Consider the following 22,072-nt stretch of genomic DNA (forward strand, 5'->3'; position numbering starts at 1 on the left):
ATTGCGGGTTGCTAACAAGACACTCGTACAGTCAGAGAAGGCACAGCACCATAAAGCAAGGAACGAGTGTGGGGGGGTGGGCGTGCTAATTCTTCCATCTGATCCCCTCCCCCACATGCCCCATCATGAAGCAAGGAACAAGTTGGGGGGGGCACCAATTCCTCCCATCACATACCCCCCCCCCCACGTTCCGCCATTGCAGCGTCACCCAAACAGCTCACAAAACAAATTATTGCTCTCTGTCTTATCTCTATGCAATTTAAATTCTTATTATATATTCCTTATTATATATATATATTTATATATATATATATACCTGTGCATTTTCTCTCTATATACAGACAGTATATATTATATATATATATATCTCATTCAATAAAAAATAGCGATTATCAATATCTTATTCTAGCTCTAGAGAAGCCAATCTGGAAAGATACACCACATTGAATGATCCCTGAGGTTTCGGAACTGGACCCCCCTCTTTTTGTCTCCTCAAGCCCCCTCCCCTTGCCCTCCCTCCTTGTCAAAGTTTCTCTGTTTCCCCGCCCCCGTCCCTTTTAGAGTCCAGCCAGGATCGGTCGGACTTGCAGCAGTCAGTCCATCCACGTTTTCGGGGATTGTGACGGGGGGGATGGGGTTGCGGGGGGAGGGGGGGCGCAGGAACGGCTGAGGAAAGAAGGTACATCAAATATTTTTTTAGGGGACAACGAGGATGTCTGTGGTGGGTTAGCACAAGTGCTGCGGATTAAACTAAAAATTTTCTTCTCTTCTGGAAATCCCCCCCCCCCACCCGCTGCGGAGGGGTTGAGGGAGGGGGAGGGCGTTTACCATCACCAAAGTGCTACGAAGGGTCCAGTACCAAAGGCCCCTCAGGGCTGCCCCCTCCTGAGTGCGGTTGAGGAAGGCTCCAGTAGCGCAGCATGGAGAGGCGGAGGTCATCCATCTTGCCGTTGGTAAGGTCGAGGCCGGGGGTCGGGATGATGCGCGGAGCCGGGGGGTCTTCTTTGCGTCGCCGGCGGGTGCGCACCTCCAGGCAGTTCTGCCCTTTCATGTGGCGCTGGAGGTGGTCCTCCTTGGCGAAGGCCTTGTGGCAGAGCGTGCACTCGTAGGGGCGGTCTCCGGTGTGAAGGTGCATGTGATTCTTCAGGTCGTAGCTGTGCAGGAAGCGGGCGCTGCAGTGCTCGCAGCAGTAAGGGCGTTCCCCTGTGTGTTTACGCATGTGGATCTTCAGCTTGTCATTCCTGGGGGGGGGGGGTGGGGAAGAGAAAGAGAAAAAGACATGGCAGCCGTTAGGATTGGGGGGGAAACACTAAACAGGAAGCAAAACATAACTCCTGGATGGTACCTTCATCTGAATTCCAGAATCAGATCAGCAGGGCACCCAGTGAACCAACCTAAGTTATACTGCCACCTACTGGAGAAATGGACACTAGCTACAAGAAAGCTTAAGTCCCGCCCCCATTAAGCTAAAACCCCCTCACACCCACCCTGTTCTGCTTAGTTTGCTTTGATGTGCCCACCCCTCGGTCCAAAGGTTCCTTAATCCCTTGGGAGCCAGCGCCTCCTGCCCCTTTAAGGGTTTTAGGATGTCGGAAGGCAGGGCGGGATTTATGATCATGTGACCGCCGTGAATGGATGTTACGTGATCGGAAAGCTCCCGATTGAAAGTAGCGACCGGGAGCTTTCCGTTAGCGTGCACTCTTGGCACAGCAGTAGTCGCACAAATTCACACAAATATGCGGCCTCTCGTGGGTGGGTCTTTGCCGCAGATCGTGGGTGGGTCTTTGTTGCCGAGGGGCCACATATTTCTGTGAATTGGTGCAAATTCAACCATGCCGAGAGTGTGCGCTCCCAACCCAGTTACCGGCAGCTAACGGAAAGCTCCCGGTCACTACTTGCGATTGGGAGCTTTCCAATCATGTGACATCCAATCACAGCAGTCACACGATCATAAACCCCCCCCCCTGTCTCCCGACATCTACTGAGGGGCCACATATTTGCGTGAATTGGTTCAAATTCAACCATGCCGAGAGTGCGCGCAGCTAACGGAAAGCTCTTGGTCACTACTTGCAATCAGGAGCTTTCCAATCATGTGACAGCCAATCACGGCGGTCACACGATCATATACCCCACCCTGCCTCCTGACATCCACCGAGGGGGTCGCATATTTGCGTGAATCGGTGCAAATACCACTGTGCCCAGAGTGTGCGCTCATAACACAGTTACCGGCAGCTAATGGAAAGCTCCAGGTTACTACTTGAGGTCAGGAGCTTTCCAATCATGTGACAGCCAATCACGGCAGCAACATGACCATAAACCCCGCCCCGCCTCCCAACATCCTAAACCCCCTAAAGAGGCAGGGGTTAATTATCATCAAGCTGTGTGCCTCAATGGACAACAGAGAAAACAGGGATTCACCAAAACTATATAAATAGGACGACACACCTCTCTATCCAATCTGGAAGGCCCCTGCCCCAGTTGATGGTAGATGTAAAGGAGATTGTACAATCAGATTGTATAGTGTATGGTGATCTTTACTGACCTCCAGGGACACACTTCTGTTTTCAATACTACTGCTTGCATGTCTGTATGGAAGTACAGAGGTGCAACATGTGCAGAGTTGGATGAGAGCAATCCCCTGGAGGGGGAGGGCATGTGCAGGGTGTGCGCCAATGAGGTCAGATGCTCATTACTTCCTGTGTCTTCATGTCCTAAATCTTGCATACCAGGAAGTCATGAACTTTTCTATAGGACAAGCTGGGCTGCTTGCATGTCTGTATGGGAGTACAGAGGTGCAACATCTGAGTGCAGAGTTGGGTGAGAGCAATCCCCTGGAGGGGGAGGGCATGTGCAGGGTGTGTGCCAATGAGGGCAGATGCTCATTACTTCCTGTGTCTTTATAGTTTTCATGTCCTAAATCTCGCATACCAGGAAGTCATGAACTTTTCTATAGGACAAGCTGGGAGCTGAGGTAAGGCCTGTCCTGAAATACATAGAAAGCCTTTTCTTTTCTGCAACAAAGGAACATTTATGGTATACGGCTACATAGGGAAGCTGGATTTTAGAGAGAAAAAAAAAAGTAAACTTAGCTCTACTCCTTCAATACCAGGCACTCCCCCCCCCCCCCTTCCTGCCCAGGCCAGTTTGTAGCTTTCAGCGCTGTCGCACTTTGAATGACAATTGTGCAGTCATGCAACCCTGTACCCATAGGACATTTTTATCTTTTTTTTTTTTTTTAAGACCGATAGAGCTTTCTTTTGGTGGTATTTAATCACCACTGTGGGTTTTATTTTTTGCTAAATGAAAAAAAGACCGAAACGTTTGAAAAAAAAAAAGTCTATCTTCTGGTATAGAATTTTCTAAATAAGTTATTTTTTCACATTCACTGATGTGAGCTGATGAGGCACCACCCACGGGGCACCGATGGGGCCACACTAATGGGCACTGTTGGGGCTGCATTAGTGATCAATGTAGATGTCCCCTGTGTGGATTTGAGGGTTATCGGCTCTCCAACACATACACTATACAACTCATAAGCGATCAAATTCTCTTTGGACTGCTTGCTACAGTTGAGCAGATGTGAGGTGTGGGGGGAGGGGTTATATCCTCAGGGGGGCCGGTTCTCTATAGTGTCCATAACCTAGGAAGCCAAAATTCTATCAAGCTGTATCCTTAAATAAACTCAAAGAAAAGGATATTTTGGTGAGCTCAAAAATCCTTTTTATTATTAGAGGGGAGAGAAATAGGAGAGAAGAGACTATGAGGAAGTGGGAGATAAGAGGAAAGTAGATAAAAAGAAGGAAAAATAGAAGGGCAAAGGGCAAAAAAAAAAAAAAAAAAGTAGAGCAAATGAGAAGCAGAAAAAAAGGAGGAGGACGAAGGAGAAAAAGGAAGGCAAAAGGAAAAGCAGAGAAAGGAGGGCAAAGGAGAAAAAGAAGGGCGAAAGAGAAGGAGAAAGGGAAGGGCAAAAGAGAAGAAGGAGAAAAAGGGAGGGCAGAAGAGAAGAAGGAGAAAAAGGGAGGGCAAAAGAGAAGAAGGAGAAAAAGGGAGGGCAAAAGAGAAGAAGAAAAAAAAAAGGAGGGCAAAGGAGAAGAAGAAAAAAAAAAAGGAGGGCAAAGGAGAAGAAGAAAAAGAGGGCAAAAGAGAAGAAGAAAAAAGGAGGATGAAGGAGAAATTGGAGGGCGAATAAGAAAAGGAGGAGACGGGAAAAAAGAAGGGGGAAAGATAAAAAGGAGAGCGAAGCAGAAATTGGAAGGCAAAGAAGAAAAGGAGAAGAAAAGGAAAAGAGAAGGAGAAAAAGAAAGGGGAAGGAGAAAAGGGAGGGGGAAAAAAGAAAAAGGAAAGGAGAAATAGGAGGGGAATGAGAAAAGGAAAGGCGAAGGAGAAAAAAGGGACAAACGAGAAATGGGAGGGAGAAGGAGAAAAAAGGGAGGAGAAATGGGAGGTGGGGGAGGAGAAAAGGAAAGGCGGAAAGAGTAAAAAGGGAGAAATGGGAGGGAGGAAGGTGAAAAAGGGAGGAGAAATGGGAGGGGGAAGGAGAAAAGGAAAGGCGGAAGGAGAAAAAGGGAGAAGGAGAAAAAAGGGAGAAGAAAAGGAAAGGCAGAAGGAGAAAAAGGGAGGAGAAATGGGAGGGGGAAGGTAAAAAGGGGAGGAGAAATGCTAGGGCGAAGGAGAAAAGGAAAGGCGGAAGGAGAAAAAAGGGAGAAGAAGGAGTAAAGGAAAGGGAGAAGGAGAAAAGGAAAGGCGAAGGAGAAAAAAGGGACAAAGGAGAAATGGGAGGGAGAAGGAGAAAAAAGGGAGGAGAAATGGGAGGTGGGGGAGGAGAAAAGGAAAGGCGGAAAGAGTAAAAAGGGAGAAATGGGAGGGAGGAAGGTGAAAAAGGGAGGAGAAATGGGAGGGGGAAGGAGAAAAGGAAAGGCGGAAGGAGAAAAAGGGAGAAGAAAAGGAAAGGCAGAAGGAGAAAAAGGGAGGAGAAATGGGAGGGGGAAGGTAAAAAGGGGAGGAGAAATGCTAGGGCGAAGGAGAAAAGGAAAGGCGGAAGGAGAAAAAAGGGAGAAGAAGGAGTAAAGGAAAGGGAGAAGGAGAAAAGGAAAGGCAAAGGAGAAAAAGGGAGAAGGAGAAAGTGAGGTAAAAAGGTAAGCAGCAGATCAGGGATGGTCTTACAGCCCCGCCAACCTGTAGAGTCTGAAAATTAGCAACTGCCCCTCATGTCCCACATCAGCAGGTGATACTTAGCAGCTCGAGCTGCAGAGAACCTTGTGAGATCCATCCACACTGACCTATAATTCAGAGATGTAGAGGAGAGCTGGTTGGCCCGGAGGCTGAGGGGAGAGATAATGAAGGCCGCAGAGAGATTCGATTGACTAAACTAATAATCTGTGTGTGTGCCACCTCTGAGATCACTGGGCACCGGGTGGGGGGGGGGGGACATGCCTGTGCCTGCCCCCGGTATACCTGACACACGTAGCTCAGGAATGAGCCTTCTGATTGGCCCCCGTGGGAGCAGACATAGGTATAGAATCGTTCTGTGGAGCTCACCTTGTGAATCTCACTCCGCAGACCTGACACACGAAGGGTTTCTCTCCGGTGTGGGTGCGCATGTGGCGGGGTAGTTTTCCAGCTCCGTGAATGATCTTGTGGCAGACGGGACATTCCTGTGGCATCTGCGATCGCCGTTTCCTTACAAGCTTGTCGGTGCCGTCCAGGGAAGAGGCCGTGAGTTCCGGGTGCTCGGAGTCCATGGACCCCAGGAAGGTCATGTCGGTGGGCTCTTCGTCTGACAAGATTTCATCCGGTGGAGAAGGGGGCACAAACATATGCTGGCCCCCCAGCCCGTTATTTGGCGTAAAGCGCTCGTAGTTGAGGCCGCCGTCGCCTATTTGTAATTCTGCCGGTGATGGAGCTTCGGCGGGGCTCTCCGCCCTTTCCGTGGAGTCATCGTCCACGATATACGGGCTGCCGTTCTGCGGCCTCTGGCTCGGGTTCACCTGCAGGAACTTCCTTCGGCCTTTTCGAGGGATAAGTTGTACCGGTTTCTGCGGCACTGGCATGGAAAGCAGTAAAGAGCTTTCGGCCTCTGGAGGGGGCGTGGCATCTTCTCCGTTCTCTTGCATGCCGTAACACTCTAGATATTGCCGCGCCCGCAGGAAGCCCTCCAGATCTTCGGCATCTCCTCCCATTTCCTCCCGACCTCCGTTACATCGTAGAATTTCCACACAGGCCTCCACCACGCACGGGATCTCCAGGAGGCGCGCGGCGCGCAGCACGTCCCGCATGTTTGCATTGCTGATGGTGAGCGTGGCGGTATAGGCAAAGTCTAGGAGCGCCCCCAGAGCGTCGGGTTTGAGAAAGTCCAGCTGGCAGACGTCGCGGGACGACTTAGTGGGCGGCACCCCGGTGAAGAGCTTGCGGAAATATTGGCTGCAGGCGGCCAGCACGGCACGATGGGTGCGGTACTCCAATCCTTGCGTCTTGATGGTGATGTCACACAGCACGCCACGGTGACGCTGCTCATTCAGGCAGCTCAGAAGATCGCTGCTGTGTTCTGGGAACGGGATCCCGATCAACTCGTCTTCTGAGGTCGCCATCACCACCTGGAGGAACCAAATATAGAGTATTAGTATATTATACAGGAGTGACATCACCGCCCTCCAGATATATTCTACAGAGTGACATCACCGCTCTCCAGATATATTATACAGAGTGACATCACCACTCTCCAGATATAAGATATATTATACAGAGTGACATCACCGCTCTCCAGATATAAGATATATTATACAGAGTGACATCACCACTCTCCAGATATAAGATATATTATACAGAGTGACATCACCACTCTCCAGATATAAGATATATTATACAGAGTGACATCACCGCTCCCCAGATATAAGATATATTATACAGAGTGACATCACCGCTCCCCAGATATAGTATACAGAGTGACATCACCACTCTCCAGATATAAGATATATTATACAGGAGTGACATCACCGCTCTCCAGATATAAGATATATTATACAGGAGTGACATCACCACTCTCCAGATATAAGATATATTATACAGAGTGACATCACCGTTCTCCAGATATAAGATATATTATACAGAGTGACATCACCACTCTCCAGATATAAGATATATTATAATGAGTGACATCACCACTCTCCAGATATAAGATATATTATACAGGAGTGACATCACCACTCTCCAGATATAAGATATATTATACAGGAGTGACATCACTGCTCTCCAGATATAAGATATATTATACAGGAGTGACATCACTGCTCTCCAGATATAAGATATATTATACAGGAGTGACATCACCACTCTCCAGATATAAGATATATTATACAGAGTGACATCACCGCTCTCCAGATATAAGATATATTATACAGGAGTGACATCACCGCTCTCCAGATATAAGATATATTATACAGGAGTGACATCACCGCTCTCCAGATATAAGATATATTATACAGGAGTGACATCACCACTCTCCAGATATAAGATATATTATACAGAGTGACATCACCACTCTCCAGATATAAGATATATTATACAGGAGTGACATCACTGCTCTCCAGATATAAGATATATTATACAGAGTGACATCACCGCTCTCCAGATATAAGATATATTATACAGAGTGACATCACCGCTCTCCAGATATAAGATATATTATACAGGAGTGACATCACCGCTCTCCAGATATAAGATATATTATACAGGAGTGACATCACCACTCTCCAGATATAAGATATATTATACAGAGTGACATCACCACTCTCCAGATATAAGATATATTATACAGGAGTGACATCACCACTCTCCAGATATAAGATATATTATACAGGAGTGACATCACTGCTCTCCAGATATAAGATATATTATACAGAGTGACATCACCGCTCTCCAGATATAAGATATATTATACAGAGTGACATCACCGCTCTCCAGATATAAGATATATTATACAGGAGTGACATCACCGCTCTCCAGATATAAGATATATTATACAGAGTGACATCACCGCTCTCCAGATATAAGATATATTATACAGGAGTGACATCACCACTCTCCAGATATAAGATATATTATACAGGAGTGACATCACCGCTCTCCAGATATAAGATATATTATACAGGAGTGACATCACCACTCTCCAGATATATTATACAGAGTGACATCACCACTCTCCAGATATAAGATATATTATACAGAGTGACATCACCGCTCTCCAGATATAAGATATATTATACAGAGTGACATCACTGCTCTCCAGATATAAGATATATTATACAGAGTGACATCACCACTCTCCAGATATAAGATATATTATACAGGAGTGACATCACCGCTCCCCAGATATAAGATATATTATACAGAGTGACATCACCGCTCCCCAGATATAAGATATATTATACAGAGTGACATCACCACTCTCCAGATATAAGATATATTATACAGGAGTGACATCACTGCTCTCCAGATATAAGATATATTATACAGGAGTGACATCACCACTCTCCAGATATAAGATATATTATACAGGAGTGACATCACCACTCTCCAGATATAAGATATATTATACAGAGTGACATCACCACTCTCCAGATATAAGATATATTATACAGGAGTGACATCACTGCTCTCCAGATATAAGATATATTATACAGAGTGACATCACCGCTCTCCAGATATAAGATATATTATACAGAGTGACATCACCGCTCTCCAGATATAAGATATATTATACAGGAGTGACATCACCGCTCTCCAGATATAAGATATATTATACAGGAGTGACATCACCACTCTCCAGATATAAGATATATTATACAGAGTGACATCACCACTCTCCAGATATAAGATATATTATACAGGAGTGACATCACCGCTCTCCAGATATAAGATATATTATACAGGAGTGACATCACCACTCTCCAGATATAAGATATATTATACAGAGTGACATCACCACTCTCCAGATATAAGATATATTATACAGGAGTGACATCACTGCTCTCCAGATATAAGATATATTATACAGAGTGACATCACCGCTCTCCAGATATAAGATATATTATACAGAGTGACATCACCGCTCTCCAGATATAAGATATATTATACAGGAGTGACATCACCGCTCTCCAGATATAAGATATATTATACAGGAGTGACATCACCACTCTCCAGATATAAGATATATTATACAGAGTGACATCACCACTCTCCAGATATAAGATATATTATACAGGAGTGACATCACCACTCTCCAGATATAAGATATATTATACAGGAGTGACATCACTGCTCTCCAGATATAAGATATATTATACAGAGTGACATCACCGCTCTCCAGATATAAGATATATTATACAGAGTGACATCACCGCTCTCCAGATATAAGATATATTATACAGGAGTGACATCACCGCTCTCCAGATATAAGATATATTATACAGAGTGACATCACCGCTCTCCAGATATAAGATATATTATACAGGAGTGACATCACCACTCTCCAGATATAAGATATATTATACAGGAGTGACATCACCGCTCTCCAGATATAAGATATATTATACAGGAGTGACATCACCACTCTCCAGATATAAGATATATTATACAGAGTGACATCACCACTCTCCAGATATAAGATATATTATACAGGAGTGACATCACCACTCTCCAGATATAAGATATATTATACAGAGTGACATCACCACTCTCCAGATATAAGATATATTATACAGGAGTGACATCACCGCTCTCCAGATATAAGATATATTATACAGAGTGACATCACCACTCTCCAGATATAAGATATATTATACAGGAGTGACATCACAGCTCTCCAGATATAAGATATATTATACAGAGTGACATCACCGCTCTCCAGATATAAGATATATTATACAGGAGTGACATCACCGCTCTCCAGATATAAGATATATTATACAGGAGTGACATCACCGCTCTCCAGATATAAGATATATTATACAGAGTGACATCACCGCTCTCCAGATATAAGATATATTATACAGAGTGACATCACCGCTCTCCAGATATAAGATATATTATACAGAGTGACATCACCGCTCTCCAGATATAAGATATATTATACAGAGTGACATCACCGCTCTCCAGATATAAGATATATTATACAGAGTGACATCACCGCTCTCCAGATATAAGATATATTATACAGAGTGACATCACCGCTCTCCAGATATATGATATATTATACAGAGTGACATCACCGCTCTCCAGATATAAGATATATTATACAGGAGTGACATCACCACTCTCCAGATATAAGATATATTATACAGGAGTGACATCACCGCTCTCCAGATATAAGATATATTATACAGAGTGACATCACCACTCTCCAGATATAAGATATATTATACAGGAGTGACATCACCACTCTCCAGATATAAGATATATTATACAGAGTGACATCACCACTCTCCAGATATAAGATATATTATACAGGAGTGACATCACCGCTCTCCAGATATAAGATATATTATACAGAGTGACATCACCACTCTCCAGATATAAGATATATTATACAGGAGTGACATCACAGCTCTCCAGATATAAGATATATTATACAGGAGTGACATCACCACTCTCCAGATATAAGATATATTATACAGAGTGACATCACTGCTCTCCAGATATAAGATATATTATACAGAGTGACATCACCGCTCTCCAGATATAAGATATATTATAATGAGTGACATCACCACTCTCCAGATATAAGATATATTATACAGGAGTGACATCACCGCTCTCCAGATATAAGATATATTATACAGGAGTGACATCACCGCTCTCCAGATATAAGATATATTATACAGAGTGACATCACCGCTCTCCAGATATAAGATATATTATACAGAGTGACATCACCGCTCTCCAGATATAAGATATATTATACAGGAGTGACATCACCGCTCTCCAGATATAAGATATATTATACAGGAGTGACATCACCGCTCTCCAGATATAAGATATATTATACAGAGTGACATCACCGCTCTCCAGATATAAGATATATTATACAGAGTGACATCACCGCTCTCCAGATATAAGATATATTATACAGAGTGACATCACCGCTCTCCAGATATAAGATATATTATACAGAGTGACATCACCGCTCTCCAGATATAAGATATATTATACAGAGTGACATCACCGCTCTCCAGATATAAGATATATTATACAGGAGTGACATCACCACTCTCCAGATATAAGATATATTATACAGGAGTGACATCACCACTCTCCAGATATAAGATATATTATACAGAGTGACATCACCACTCTCCAGATATAAGATATATTATACAGAGTGACATCACCGCTCTCCAGATATAAGATATATTATACAGAGTGACATCACTACTCTCCAGATATAAGATATATTATACAGAGTGACATCACTACTCTCCAGATATAAGATATATTATACAGAGTGACATCACTGCTCTCCAGATATAAGATATATTATACAGAGTGACATCACCGCTCTCCAGATATAAGATATATTATACAGAGTGACATCACCGCTCCCCATATATATTATACAGAGTGACATCACCGCTCCCCAGATATATTATACAGAGTGACATCACCGCTCCCCAGATATAAGATATATTATACAGAGTGCCATGCAGATATAGGATATATTATACAGGGAGGGGGAGGGGGGGTGAAGAGTCAGAGATGGAGGAGACAGGAAGATCAGATTTGTCAGTAGATAAAGTTGTATGAGAAGTTTGCCGCCTCCGCCTTTGTAGCTGATGATATCCTCACTGCACTGATATGTGTGCTGGGGGTAGATGGGGGGGGGGGGGGGGGTGATGTTCTGCAGATCTCTAGAACAGCCAGCGATGGAATAATCTGCAGAACTGATCACATATATTGGTTGTGGACAGACAGATACACCCATATCCTGACATATAGGAAATGCTTCTGCCCCTAGGTGGGGTGTATAGTGGCGTCAGGTGTTGGGGTGTATAGGGGGTGTCAGGTTTTATTGGGGTGTATAGGGGGTGTCAGGTTTTATAGGGGTGTTGGGGTGTATAGGGGATGTCAGGTGTTGGGGTGTATAGGGGGTGTCAGGTTTTATAGGGGTGTCAGGTGTTATAGGGGAGTCAGGGTGTATAGGGGGCGTCCGGTGTCGCTCACACGGAGGGGGGGGGGGTCTCTGGACAGGAAAGCGGGGGCCATTGAAGATACAGACAGCAGTTGGTGTCAGGCAGCTCGGTGGACGGAGGATCAGGTGTTGGGGTATATAGAGGTGTCAGGTGTATAGGGGGTGTTGGGTGTATAGGGGGTGTCAGGTGTTTGGGTGTATAGGGGGTGTCAAGTGTTATAGGGGTTTCAGGTGTTGGGGTGTATAGGGGGATGTGAGGTGTTATAGGGGTGTCAGGTGTCGCTCACACGGAGGGGGGGGGGGTCTCTGGACAGGAAAGCGGGGGCCACTGAAGACAGACAGCAGTTGGTGTCAGGCAGCTCAGCGGGCGGAGGATCAGGTGTTGGGTGTATAGGGGGTGTTAGGTGTATGCGGGGTATATTGGGGGTGTCAGGTGTCACTCACACGGAGGGGGGAAGGGGGGTCTCTGGACAGGAAAGCAGGGGCCACTGACAGCAGTTGGTGTCAGGCAGCTCAGCAGACGGAGGGTAGAGGTGTTGAGGTGTATAGGGAGTGTCAGGTGTTGGGGTGTATAGGGGGTTTCAGGTTTTGGGGTGTATAAGAGGTGTCAGGTGTATAGTTGGTGTCAGGTGTCACTCACAGGAAAGGGAGGGGGGTCTCTGGACAGGAAAGCGGGGGCCACAGACAGCAGTTGAAGTCAGGCAGCTCGGCGTATGGAGGATCAGGTTGCTTCGGAGGGAAGACTTCACCCGCCTAGTTACCTGGCAGGAGCCGTCAGCAGGTGTCTTGTTCCAATTATCACAGCCCCTCCCGAGCCAGCAATGAGGGACCCCTCCCTGCTGAGGAATGGAGGGCCCCTCCTTGTCACAGAGCAGAGAGGGGGACAGGACGGACCTGTTGTACCAGGCACGGTGTGACACGCCACAAAGGGAACACCGATGAATGAAGGGTCAGCTCTGTGGATCACAGCCTTGCAGTGCCGGGGGGAGGGGGGCTGTATAAAATGTCTGGAATGGTCCTGATCACACCGACAATGAACTGGTTACACCGGTCACAGCGGTTCAAGTCAACAACCTTTACCGACTGCCACCCACTGGTGGCACACCGCCTGGCATTCATTGCCTTCCATATACCAGACACGTCCATTATCCTGGACAGGCAGCCATACCTCCCCAGTGTAGAGAGGACCTGTCTTAGGAGCAAATATTCCCTCCATAAATAGGATACAAAGCCTAGGAAGGGAGCAGGAAAGGCTGCCCCCTGAAGGAGACACGTGGAGGTGACATTGTCAGGCTCGGTGTAATATAAGACCAGAGCAGGGAGTGGAAAGTCACAGATAAGATGCTTCCTCCTTGTGTGCTGGGGGTGTCACAGACAGAAAATGCTCTACAGCACGATGTGGCCAGAGAGGGATCACTTTTGAGGCAGGTGGCCAGAGAGGGATCACTTTTGAGGCAGTGGGCCAGCTACGGGATCACTCTTGAGGCAGTGGGCCAGCTACGGGATCACTCTTGAGGCAGGTGGCCAGCTACGGGATCACTCTTGAGGCAGGTGGCCAGCTACGGGATCACTCTTGAGGCAGGTGGCCAGCTACGGGATCACTCTTGAGGCAGGTGGCCAGCTACGGGATCACTCTTGAGGCAGGTGGCCAGCTACGGGATCACTCTTGAGGCAGGTGGCCAGCTACGGGATCACTCTTGAGGCAGGTGGCCAGCTACGGGATCACTCTTGAGGCAGGTGGCCAGCTACGGGATCACTCTTGAGGCAGGTGGCCAGCTACGGGATCACTCTTGAGGCAGGTGGCCAGCTACGGGATCACTCTTGAGGCAGGTGGCCAGCTACGGGATCACTCTTGAGGCAGGTGGCCAGCTACGGGATCACTCTTGAGGCAGGTGGCCAGCTACGGGATCACTCTTGAGGCAGGTGGCCAGCTACGGGATCACTCTTGAGGCAGGTGGCCAGCTACGGGATCACTCTTGAGGCAGGTGGCCAGCTACGGGATCACTCTTGAGGCAGGTGGCCAGCTACGGGATCACTCTTGAGGCAGGTGGCCAGCTACGGGATCACTCTTGAGGCAGGTGGCCAGCTGAGGGATCACTCTGAGGCAGGTGGCCAGCTGAGGGATCACTCTGAGGCAGGTGGCCAGCTGAGGGATCACTCTGAGGCAGGTGGCCAGCTGAGGGATCACTCTGAGGCAAGTGGCCAGCTGAGGGATCACTCTGAGGCAAGTGGCCAGCTGAGGGATCACTCAGGCAAGTGGCCAGCTGAGGGATCACTCTGAGGCAAGTGGCCAGCTGAGGGATCACTCTGAGGCAAGTGGCCAGCTGAGGGATCACTCTGAGGCAGGTGGCCAGCTGAGGGATCACTCTGAGGCAGGTGGCCAGCTACGGGATCACTCTGAGGCAGGTGGCCAGCTACGGGATCACTCTGAGGCAGGTGGCCAGCTACGGGATCACTCTGAGGCAGGTGGCCAGCTACGGGATCACTCTGAGGCAGGTGGCCAGCTACGGGATCACTCTGAGGCAGGTGGCAGGTAGGAATCACTTTGACACAGCGGCCAGAGAGGGATCATTTTGATGCAGTGATCACTTTGATGCAGTGGGCAGAGAGGGATCACTTGGAGGTGGATGGCCAGAGAGGGATCACTTTCTTGTAGTTGGTGACACTGTTCCTGAAATGTTACGGTTTGGGTTTCTTTGACAGCAGATACAATTATTACACCTCGGTTAGTGTATTACTATTCAGTTTCTATCTGATGCTTTAGTGTTTCTAGATCTAGTAATATTACTACCAGATGTTCCTAATAGATCCGGCGTTTTACAATGCGGTTGTAGCATGTCACAGGATGTGATAATGGGGGAAAATACAGCAGCTTGTCACCTTCTCTGTGTGTTACAAGAAGACACTGTTGCTTTTATAACTAATTAGAAGGAAGTTCTGTGAAATAATGTTAAACTGAACAAATTACAATCTGCTTGTACAATCGTCTTTGGATTTTACAACAATTATGCAATTGGCCAGAGAGGGACCACTCTGAGGCAGGTGGCCAGAGAGGGACCACTCTGAGGCAGGTGGCCAGAGAGAGACCACTCTGAGGCAGTGGGCCAGAGAGAGACCACTCTGAGGCAGTGGGCCAGAGAGAGACCACTCTGAGGCAGTGGGCCAGAGAGAGACCACTCTGAGGCAGTGGGCCAGAGAGGGACCACTCTGAGGCAGTGGGCCAGAGAGAGACCACTCTGAGGCAGTGGGCCAGAGAGAGACCACTCTGAGGCAGTGGGCCAGAGAGGGACCACTCTGAGGCAGTGGGCCAGAGAGGGACCACTCTGAGGCAGTGGGCCAGAGAGGGACCACTCTGAGGCAGTGGGCCAGAGAGAGACCACTCTGAGGCAGTGGGCCAGAGAGAGACCACTCTGAGGCAGTGGGCCAGAGAGAGACCACTCTGAGGCAGTGGGCCAGAGAGAGACCACTCTGAGGCAGTGGGCCAGAGAGAGACCACTCTGAGGCAGTGGGCCAGAGAGGGACCACTCTGAGGCAGTGGGCCAGAGAGGGATCACTTTATTTTATCATATATTTTACACGTACTGTACATTCATATAAAAACATTGTGTAACATACTACAACTACATTATAAAACACCAGATCTACTAGGACCATCTGATTCAAATATTACTGGATCCATACATCAGACAGGAACTGGGTAGTGATAGGAAGGATTATTACACCTCGATCACTGTACTGCATCTGCAGCCTTGTAAAAGGAAAAAAAACAATCCAGTAATTAAGATAACATTTCTGTAACGAATGATGTCACAAACTGTATAAGCAAAGGGAGGAACCCTTTACAGGGGTCCAGATAAGGGAATGCCATGGCGGTTGTCTGGCAAACATGGGATCTGTATAGTTGGTCTTTCAGCATCCTAACAAACCACCACCCAACAGCAAACTCAGAACCCCCAGAAACCACATCGTAGACAGCTACCAGACCAATAATTAAAGGGACCACATTTTAGGGACACCAGAGGCCACCTGAATGATAATACCTTCCATGTCACAAGACCACTTCATGCAGGAACTGAGACCACCCTCTTCTAAGTCCCAAGACCACTTCATATAGGAATAGATACCACCTCCTCCCGAGTCACAAGACCACTTCATACAGGAACTGAAACCACCACTTCTCAAGGCACAAGGACACATCATATAGGAACTGAGACCACCAAATCACTCTTCCTGAGTCGCAAAACCACTTCATACAGAAACTGAAACGACCACCTCCAGAGTCACTTCATACAGAACTGAAACTACCATTTCTCAAGACACAAGGCCCCCTTCTGAATTACAAGACCACTTCATAGAGGAACTGAGACCACCTCCTGAATGACAAAACCACTTCATACAGGAACTGAGACCACCACCTCCTCGAGTCACAAGACAACTTCATACAGAAACTGAGACCACCACCTCCTCGAGTCACAAGACTACGTTATACAGGAACTGAGACCACCACCTCCTTGAGTCAGAAGACCACTTTATACAGGAACTTAGAACACTGCCTCAAAAATCACGAGACCATCTCTTCCAGAGCCACAAGAGGATTTCATAAAAGGAACTGAAACCACCACCTCCAGAATTACAAGACCACTTCATACAGGAATGGACACCACCTCTTTCCACATCGCAAGACCACTTCATACAGGAAATGAGATGACCAAGTCCAGAATCACTTCATACAGCACTAAAACTACCATTTAAGGTCACTTCATACAGGAACTGAGACCACTAGTTCGAGAGTCACAAGACAACTTTAGACTGGAACTGAGATGACCACCTCCAGAATTAAAAGACCACTTTATGAAGGAACAAAGACCACCTCCCTCTTCCAGAGTCACAAAACCATTTTAATATGGGAACTGAGACCACCACCTCCCGAGTCACAAGACCACAACTTTCAGAGTCACAAGACCACTTCATCCGGGAACTAAGACCATCACCTTCTGAATTACAAGATCACTTTATAAAAGGAACTGGGACCACCATACAAGATCACTTTATAAAGGAACTGGGACCACCACCTTCTGAACTACAAGCTCACTTCATAAAAGGAACTGAGACCACAACCTCCAGAGTCACAAGACTATTTTATATAGGAATTGAGACCACCACCTCCCAAGTCACAAGACCACTTCATACAGGCCCGAAGACCACCACCTCCCGAGTCACAAGACTACTTTGTACAGATACTAAAACCACATGTTCTTAAATCACAAGACCACCTGAGGTAGGTTTCTCAAACCATCAACTCCAGAATTAGCAGAGCCCCCCTTAAAGACATCAAGACCACCACCCACAGAATCCCAAATCCAATTCATACAGACACTGAGACCACCACCTCCACAGCTGCAAGACCATCACTTCTAGAACACCACATGTTACAGAAACAGAGACCACTTCCTCCAATTAGGAGACCCTATTATACAGGACCCAGGTGGCCTTCACTTTCAGAGTCAAAAGACCCCAGAAATTTGAGGCCACCAACTGCTAAGCTATAAGAAGCTATGGTTATATAATTAGCTTACAAAAATGTGAGACCCCCTCGATCTCCTAGATTTCCAGAAATCTGGGGCCATTCAAACCACCATTTTCTCTAAAGACGGAAGGCGACATGAAACTATAAATGGATAGCAAAGCCTCATACAAAGGAAACGAAAGTAACAGCACAGCAAATACAACGCTCAGGTCCCACCGCCTCTTACAAAATGGTGGTCTGGGTCTGTGGGCCATACATGGCCTAGGACACCAAATATCGCCTCAAAGTCTACATGAGGAAACTCAGGTAAGAAACAATGGAGGACCCTCCACAGGTAAAGGTCCCCGAACTCACCATCCATGGTCCCACCCAATCTCATCACGGAATAGAAACCACCCTTTTATAAAACCCTCCTATTGGTTTCACTAACCTTCGGGGCGAGCCTCGTCCTCCGGTCCCAGTCTCGAGCCTTCGCAAGTCAGATCGTCCCGGCCGATCGCTGCCAACAAAACAAACGACACATTTAAACCCCAAAAAAAAAATTCCACCCGTTCTAAAAAAACAAAACAAAAAATGACAATCAGAACTCGAAGGCAAATTTCTTTTGTTTGGTGAAAATGCCGCCCACGAGTAAACTTCCCAGAAGTGTTAGGGGAGAAAGCACTGCGCCCCCTTTGAAGTTGGGGTGAGAGGGGGTGGAGGGGAAGAGGAATGGAGGGAGGGGGCGGAGCATCCTTTAACTTGTTTTTCGAGATAAGGAGCAAAAAAAAAAAAGAAAGACAGACGACATTTTCCATGCAGCCAGCGCAGGGCGCCTCATACACCTCGGGTGCAAAGAAAGGGCATCCGAGGAGGTGACGCTGCTGACATCTGAGGATGATGATTCCGCACAGATTTCACCAATAGAAAAGGGTTTGTACCACAATTTTTTTTTATTTTTTTTTTTTTCTTACCCAGATTTTTGATTTTTCACACAAAGCACTGACTGGTATACTCATTCAGGTGTACAGACTCCTCCCCCTGGACTGAAATGGCTTCCTCTGATTTCACTGCACACTGTGAGCCTCTCACAATGTGCATTAGAAGCTGCAGCAAGTCAGTTAGAGCCCCGCCCCATTTCCTAGCTGGAGGACATCCAGCCTGGCCCCGCCCCTTTCATTAGATTTCAGTTCTGTCAATTATGGAGGCTCAGCATCACATGTGGGCATTACCTTTGCAAGTACAGGCTGCCTAGGACCGCCCACTCCTCCAGACTGACACCCACCCATCAAGACATTTTGGTAATTGCAAAACTTCTCCCACTGCTTGCATCAGGGCTTGAGAGAAGTACTGAGGCATGGGGGCTGTGTTGATTTTTGGGAAGCTGTATAAAGCGCCCGGCTGACCCCTTCCACCAGCCATGATCTGCCTGCTTTGCATTAAGGAGCACAGAGACCCAGTGATGACATCATTGGGTGTAGAAAAAAAAAAAAAAAAAAAAGTATGCAGTGAATACGGAAAAGTTTTATTTAGAACTGCCATTAGCATGTTGGTAAGTAGTGTACAAAATGCCCCCCCCCCCTTACAGCCGAGGCCAAAACGGCCCCCCCTTACAGCCGAGGCCAAAACGGCCCCCCCTTACAGCCGAGGCCAAAACGGCCCCCCCTTACAGCCGAGGCCAAAACGGCCCCCCCCTTACAGCCGAGGCCAAAACGGCCCCCCCCCCCTTACAGCCGAGGCCAAAACGGCCCCCCCCCCCCTTACAGCCGAGGCCAGAACGGCCCCCCTTACAGCCGAGGCCAGAACGGCCCCTTACAGTGTGAAGGAGAATTCCCCCTTCCAGTGGAGGCGAGAAAGCCCCGTCTTTCAGTGGTGAGGAAAATTTCCCCCTTTCAGTGGAAGCAAGAATGCCCCCATTTCAGTGGTGAGGAAAATTCCCCCCTTCCTGGAGAGGAGAATGCCCCCATTTCAGTGGTGAGGAAAATTCCCCCCTTCCAGTGGAGGCGAGAATGCCCCCATTTCAGTGGTGAGGAAAATTCCCCCCTTCCTGGAGAGGAGAATGCCACCCTTTCAGTGGTGAGGAAAATTCCCCCCTTCCAGTGGAGGCGAGAATGCCCCCCTTTCAGTGGTGAGGAAAATTCCCCCCTTTCTGGAGAGGAGAATGCCCCCCTTTCAGTAGTGAGGAAAATTCCCCCATTCCTGTGGAGGCGAGAATGCCCCCCTTTCAGTGGTGAGGAAAATTCCCCCCTTCCTGGAGAGGAGAATGCCCCCCTTTCAGTAGTGAGGAAAATTCCCCCCTTCCTGTGGAGAGGAGAATGCCCCCCTTTCAGTGGTGAGGAAAATGTCCCCCTTTCAGTGGAAGCAAGAATGCCCCCATTTCAGTGGTGAGGAAAATTCCCCCTTCCAGTGGAGGCGAGAATGCCCCCCTTTAAAAATCAATGGTGTCATGCTGCTGGTTCTGCCAAGTGGTGTTGGCCCCGGTAATTTTGAGGTACCATCAGATGGAACATCAATCAGCCACAGTTCAAGTAACCCCTAGCAACCTCTAGAGGAAACTCGAGTGAGAATTGCTGGTCTAGGAAAACTATAATTGAATGGGGAGGAAGGAGCACCTGGTGTCAGGAATAATGAAGTTCTTGGTCAGAGAATACAATTGTCTATTGAAACAGTAAAAACGTACAGATCGTCCAACGCTTTTCAGAGGAACGGCCTCCCCCTGCTTCAGGCCTATTGGTACATGCCAACGGAGATGGGTGTCCTTATCACACAAGGCCAATGTTTCCCATTACAAGAATTTGGTACCACCTACCTCCATTAGCGTGTTCCAACAGCCCTGAACAAGGGGGGGGGGGGGGGGGAAGGCAATTCTGCTGAAACGCGTCGGCTCAATTTGTAACGACTGTATTTTCCCGCCAAGAGTTGCATTATTCTGGACACTCCTTCCTTCCCCGTTCCAAGTCTGGTCCCAGCTCTGTCGTACCAGTAAAGTAGCAGCCCACATCTCCAAAAGGGAGATGAGCATAGCCACTCCCCCGCGGAACCACCTAATGACTACCAGTAACCGTCAGTCCAGCACGGTCTTTAGCTCAAATAAAAGAACTATAAGGATGTGCTTCAAATTAAACCAAGATTATTAATTTTGCTGAACCAATCAAAACATGATTGATAAATTCAGGAGGATTCTGAGCTCACATGGAATGTTACAGCCAATTAAAATAAGACTTTCCGTAATAAGGGGCCCATCTAGCACCATAATAATGCAAACCTTCCCTTTGTGTCCCAACTCCTCTAACTGCCAGGTACGTGTGGATTCATTTCACTGCTCCTCAAACTCTCATACACCATGGGGGCTTCCAGTACTGCAGACACAGAGTCTGAGAGGGTGTCAGGAAAAGGTTTTGCCCGTTGGGTGCTAAAGGTATACAATGTCTGGCTATACCTAGTCACTTTGGTGAGTATTACTTTTATTCAGTGGCTCTTCAGGAGCCTCAAGCCTGTGGCTCTTCAGCAGCCTCGAGCCCACAGGCTGCCCCCCCCCCCCCTCAAGCCACACGTGGGCCTGCCACGATGCAGAGTGACACCAGGAAAAGCGATTCACATGGCAGGAATCTTAATGACCATTATCATCTCCCCGGCAATTACACGGCCGGATGCCAAAGTATGTCACGGAGCCCCGCAATTATCTCCACAACAAGCCGGGGAGGGGAGGGGCCGCGTCCAGGGAGGTGCCGACGACAGGATTCACTTCCCACCTGGCCTGTCACAGAACAGGGCCAACGGTTTCAGGACACGCCTTCTATTCAAAGCTGTTAAAAATGCCAAGCAGGCTAAAGGGGTATTAAAAACTGGTCCTGGCCAACCGCCACCTGGCAACACCCCAGACCAAGCTCAGGTGGTGCGGAACGCCATTTAACCCCTTCAAGGCGAACAAAGAAGCACCCATTACTGGGCCAGTGTACGACAGGATTACAGGGTACTTGGGCTGGGTTAGGATGACTATACGAGGTAGACCTTCTCAACCAGGGGTCTGTCCAACCCTAGGGGTCCTCTAGACTAGTTACTAGGGGTTCCTAGAGTGGGCATTCTTCCCACTGACCCCCAATGTAAGGGACATTCTTCCCACTGACCTCCAATGTAAGGAGACATTCTTCCCACTTACCACCAATGTAAGGAACATTCTTCCCACTGACCACCAATGTAAGGGACATTCTTCCCACTGACCTCCAATGTAAGGAGACATTCTTCTCACTGACCTCCAATGTAAGGAAACATTCTTCCCACTGACCACCAACGTAAGGAACATTCTTCCCACTGACCACCAATGTAAGGAGCATTCTTCCCACTGACCACCAACGTAAGGAGCATTCTTCCCACTTACCACCAAT

General features: G+C 47.5%; 1 protein-coding gene across 1 annotated transcript; it reads right to left on the bottom strand.

The window, feature by feature from the left end:
* Positions 1 to 520: 520 nt before the first annotated feature.
* Positions 521 to 18,207, bottom strand: ZBTB7B (zinc finger and BTB domain containing 7B). Its single transcript, XM_082275062.1, has 3 exons — positions 18,139 to 18,207; positions 5,539 to 6,593; positions 521 to 1,241 (listed from the first exon to the last, which is right to left on the bottom strand). The coding sequence occupies exons 2-3, from the start codon at positions 6,585 to 6,587 to the stop codon at positions 842 to 844; spliced, it is 1,449 nt and encodes a 482-aa protein (XP_082131188.1). The 5' UTR covers positions 6,588 to 6,593; positions 18,139 to 18,207; the 3' UTR covers positions 521 to 841.
* Between the last annotated feature and the right edge of the window lie 3,865 nt (positions 18,208 to 22,072).

Source organism: Pelophylax lessonae, assembly GCF_965119305.1.
Source record: "Pelophylax lessonae genome assembly, chromosome: 13".
Classification (NCBI taxonomy): Eukaryota; Metazoa; Chordata; class Amphibia; order Anura; family Ranidae; genus Pelophylax; species Pelophylax lessonae.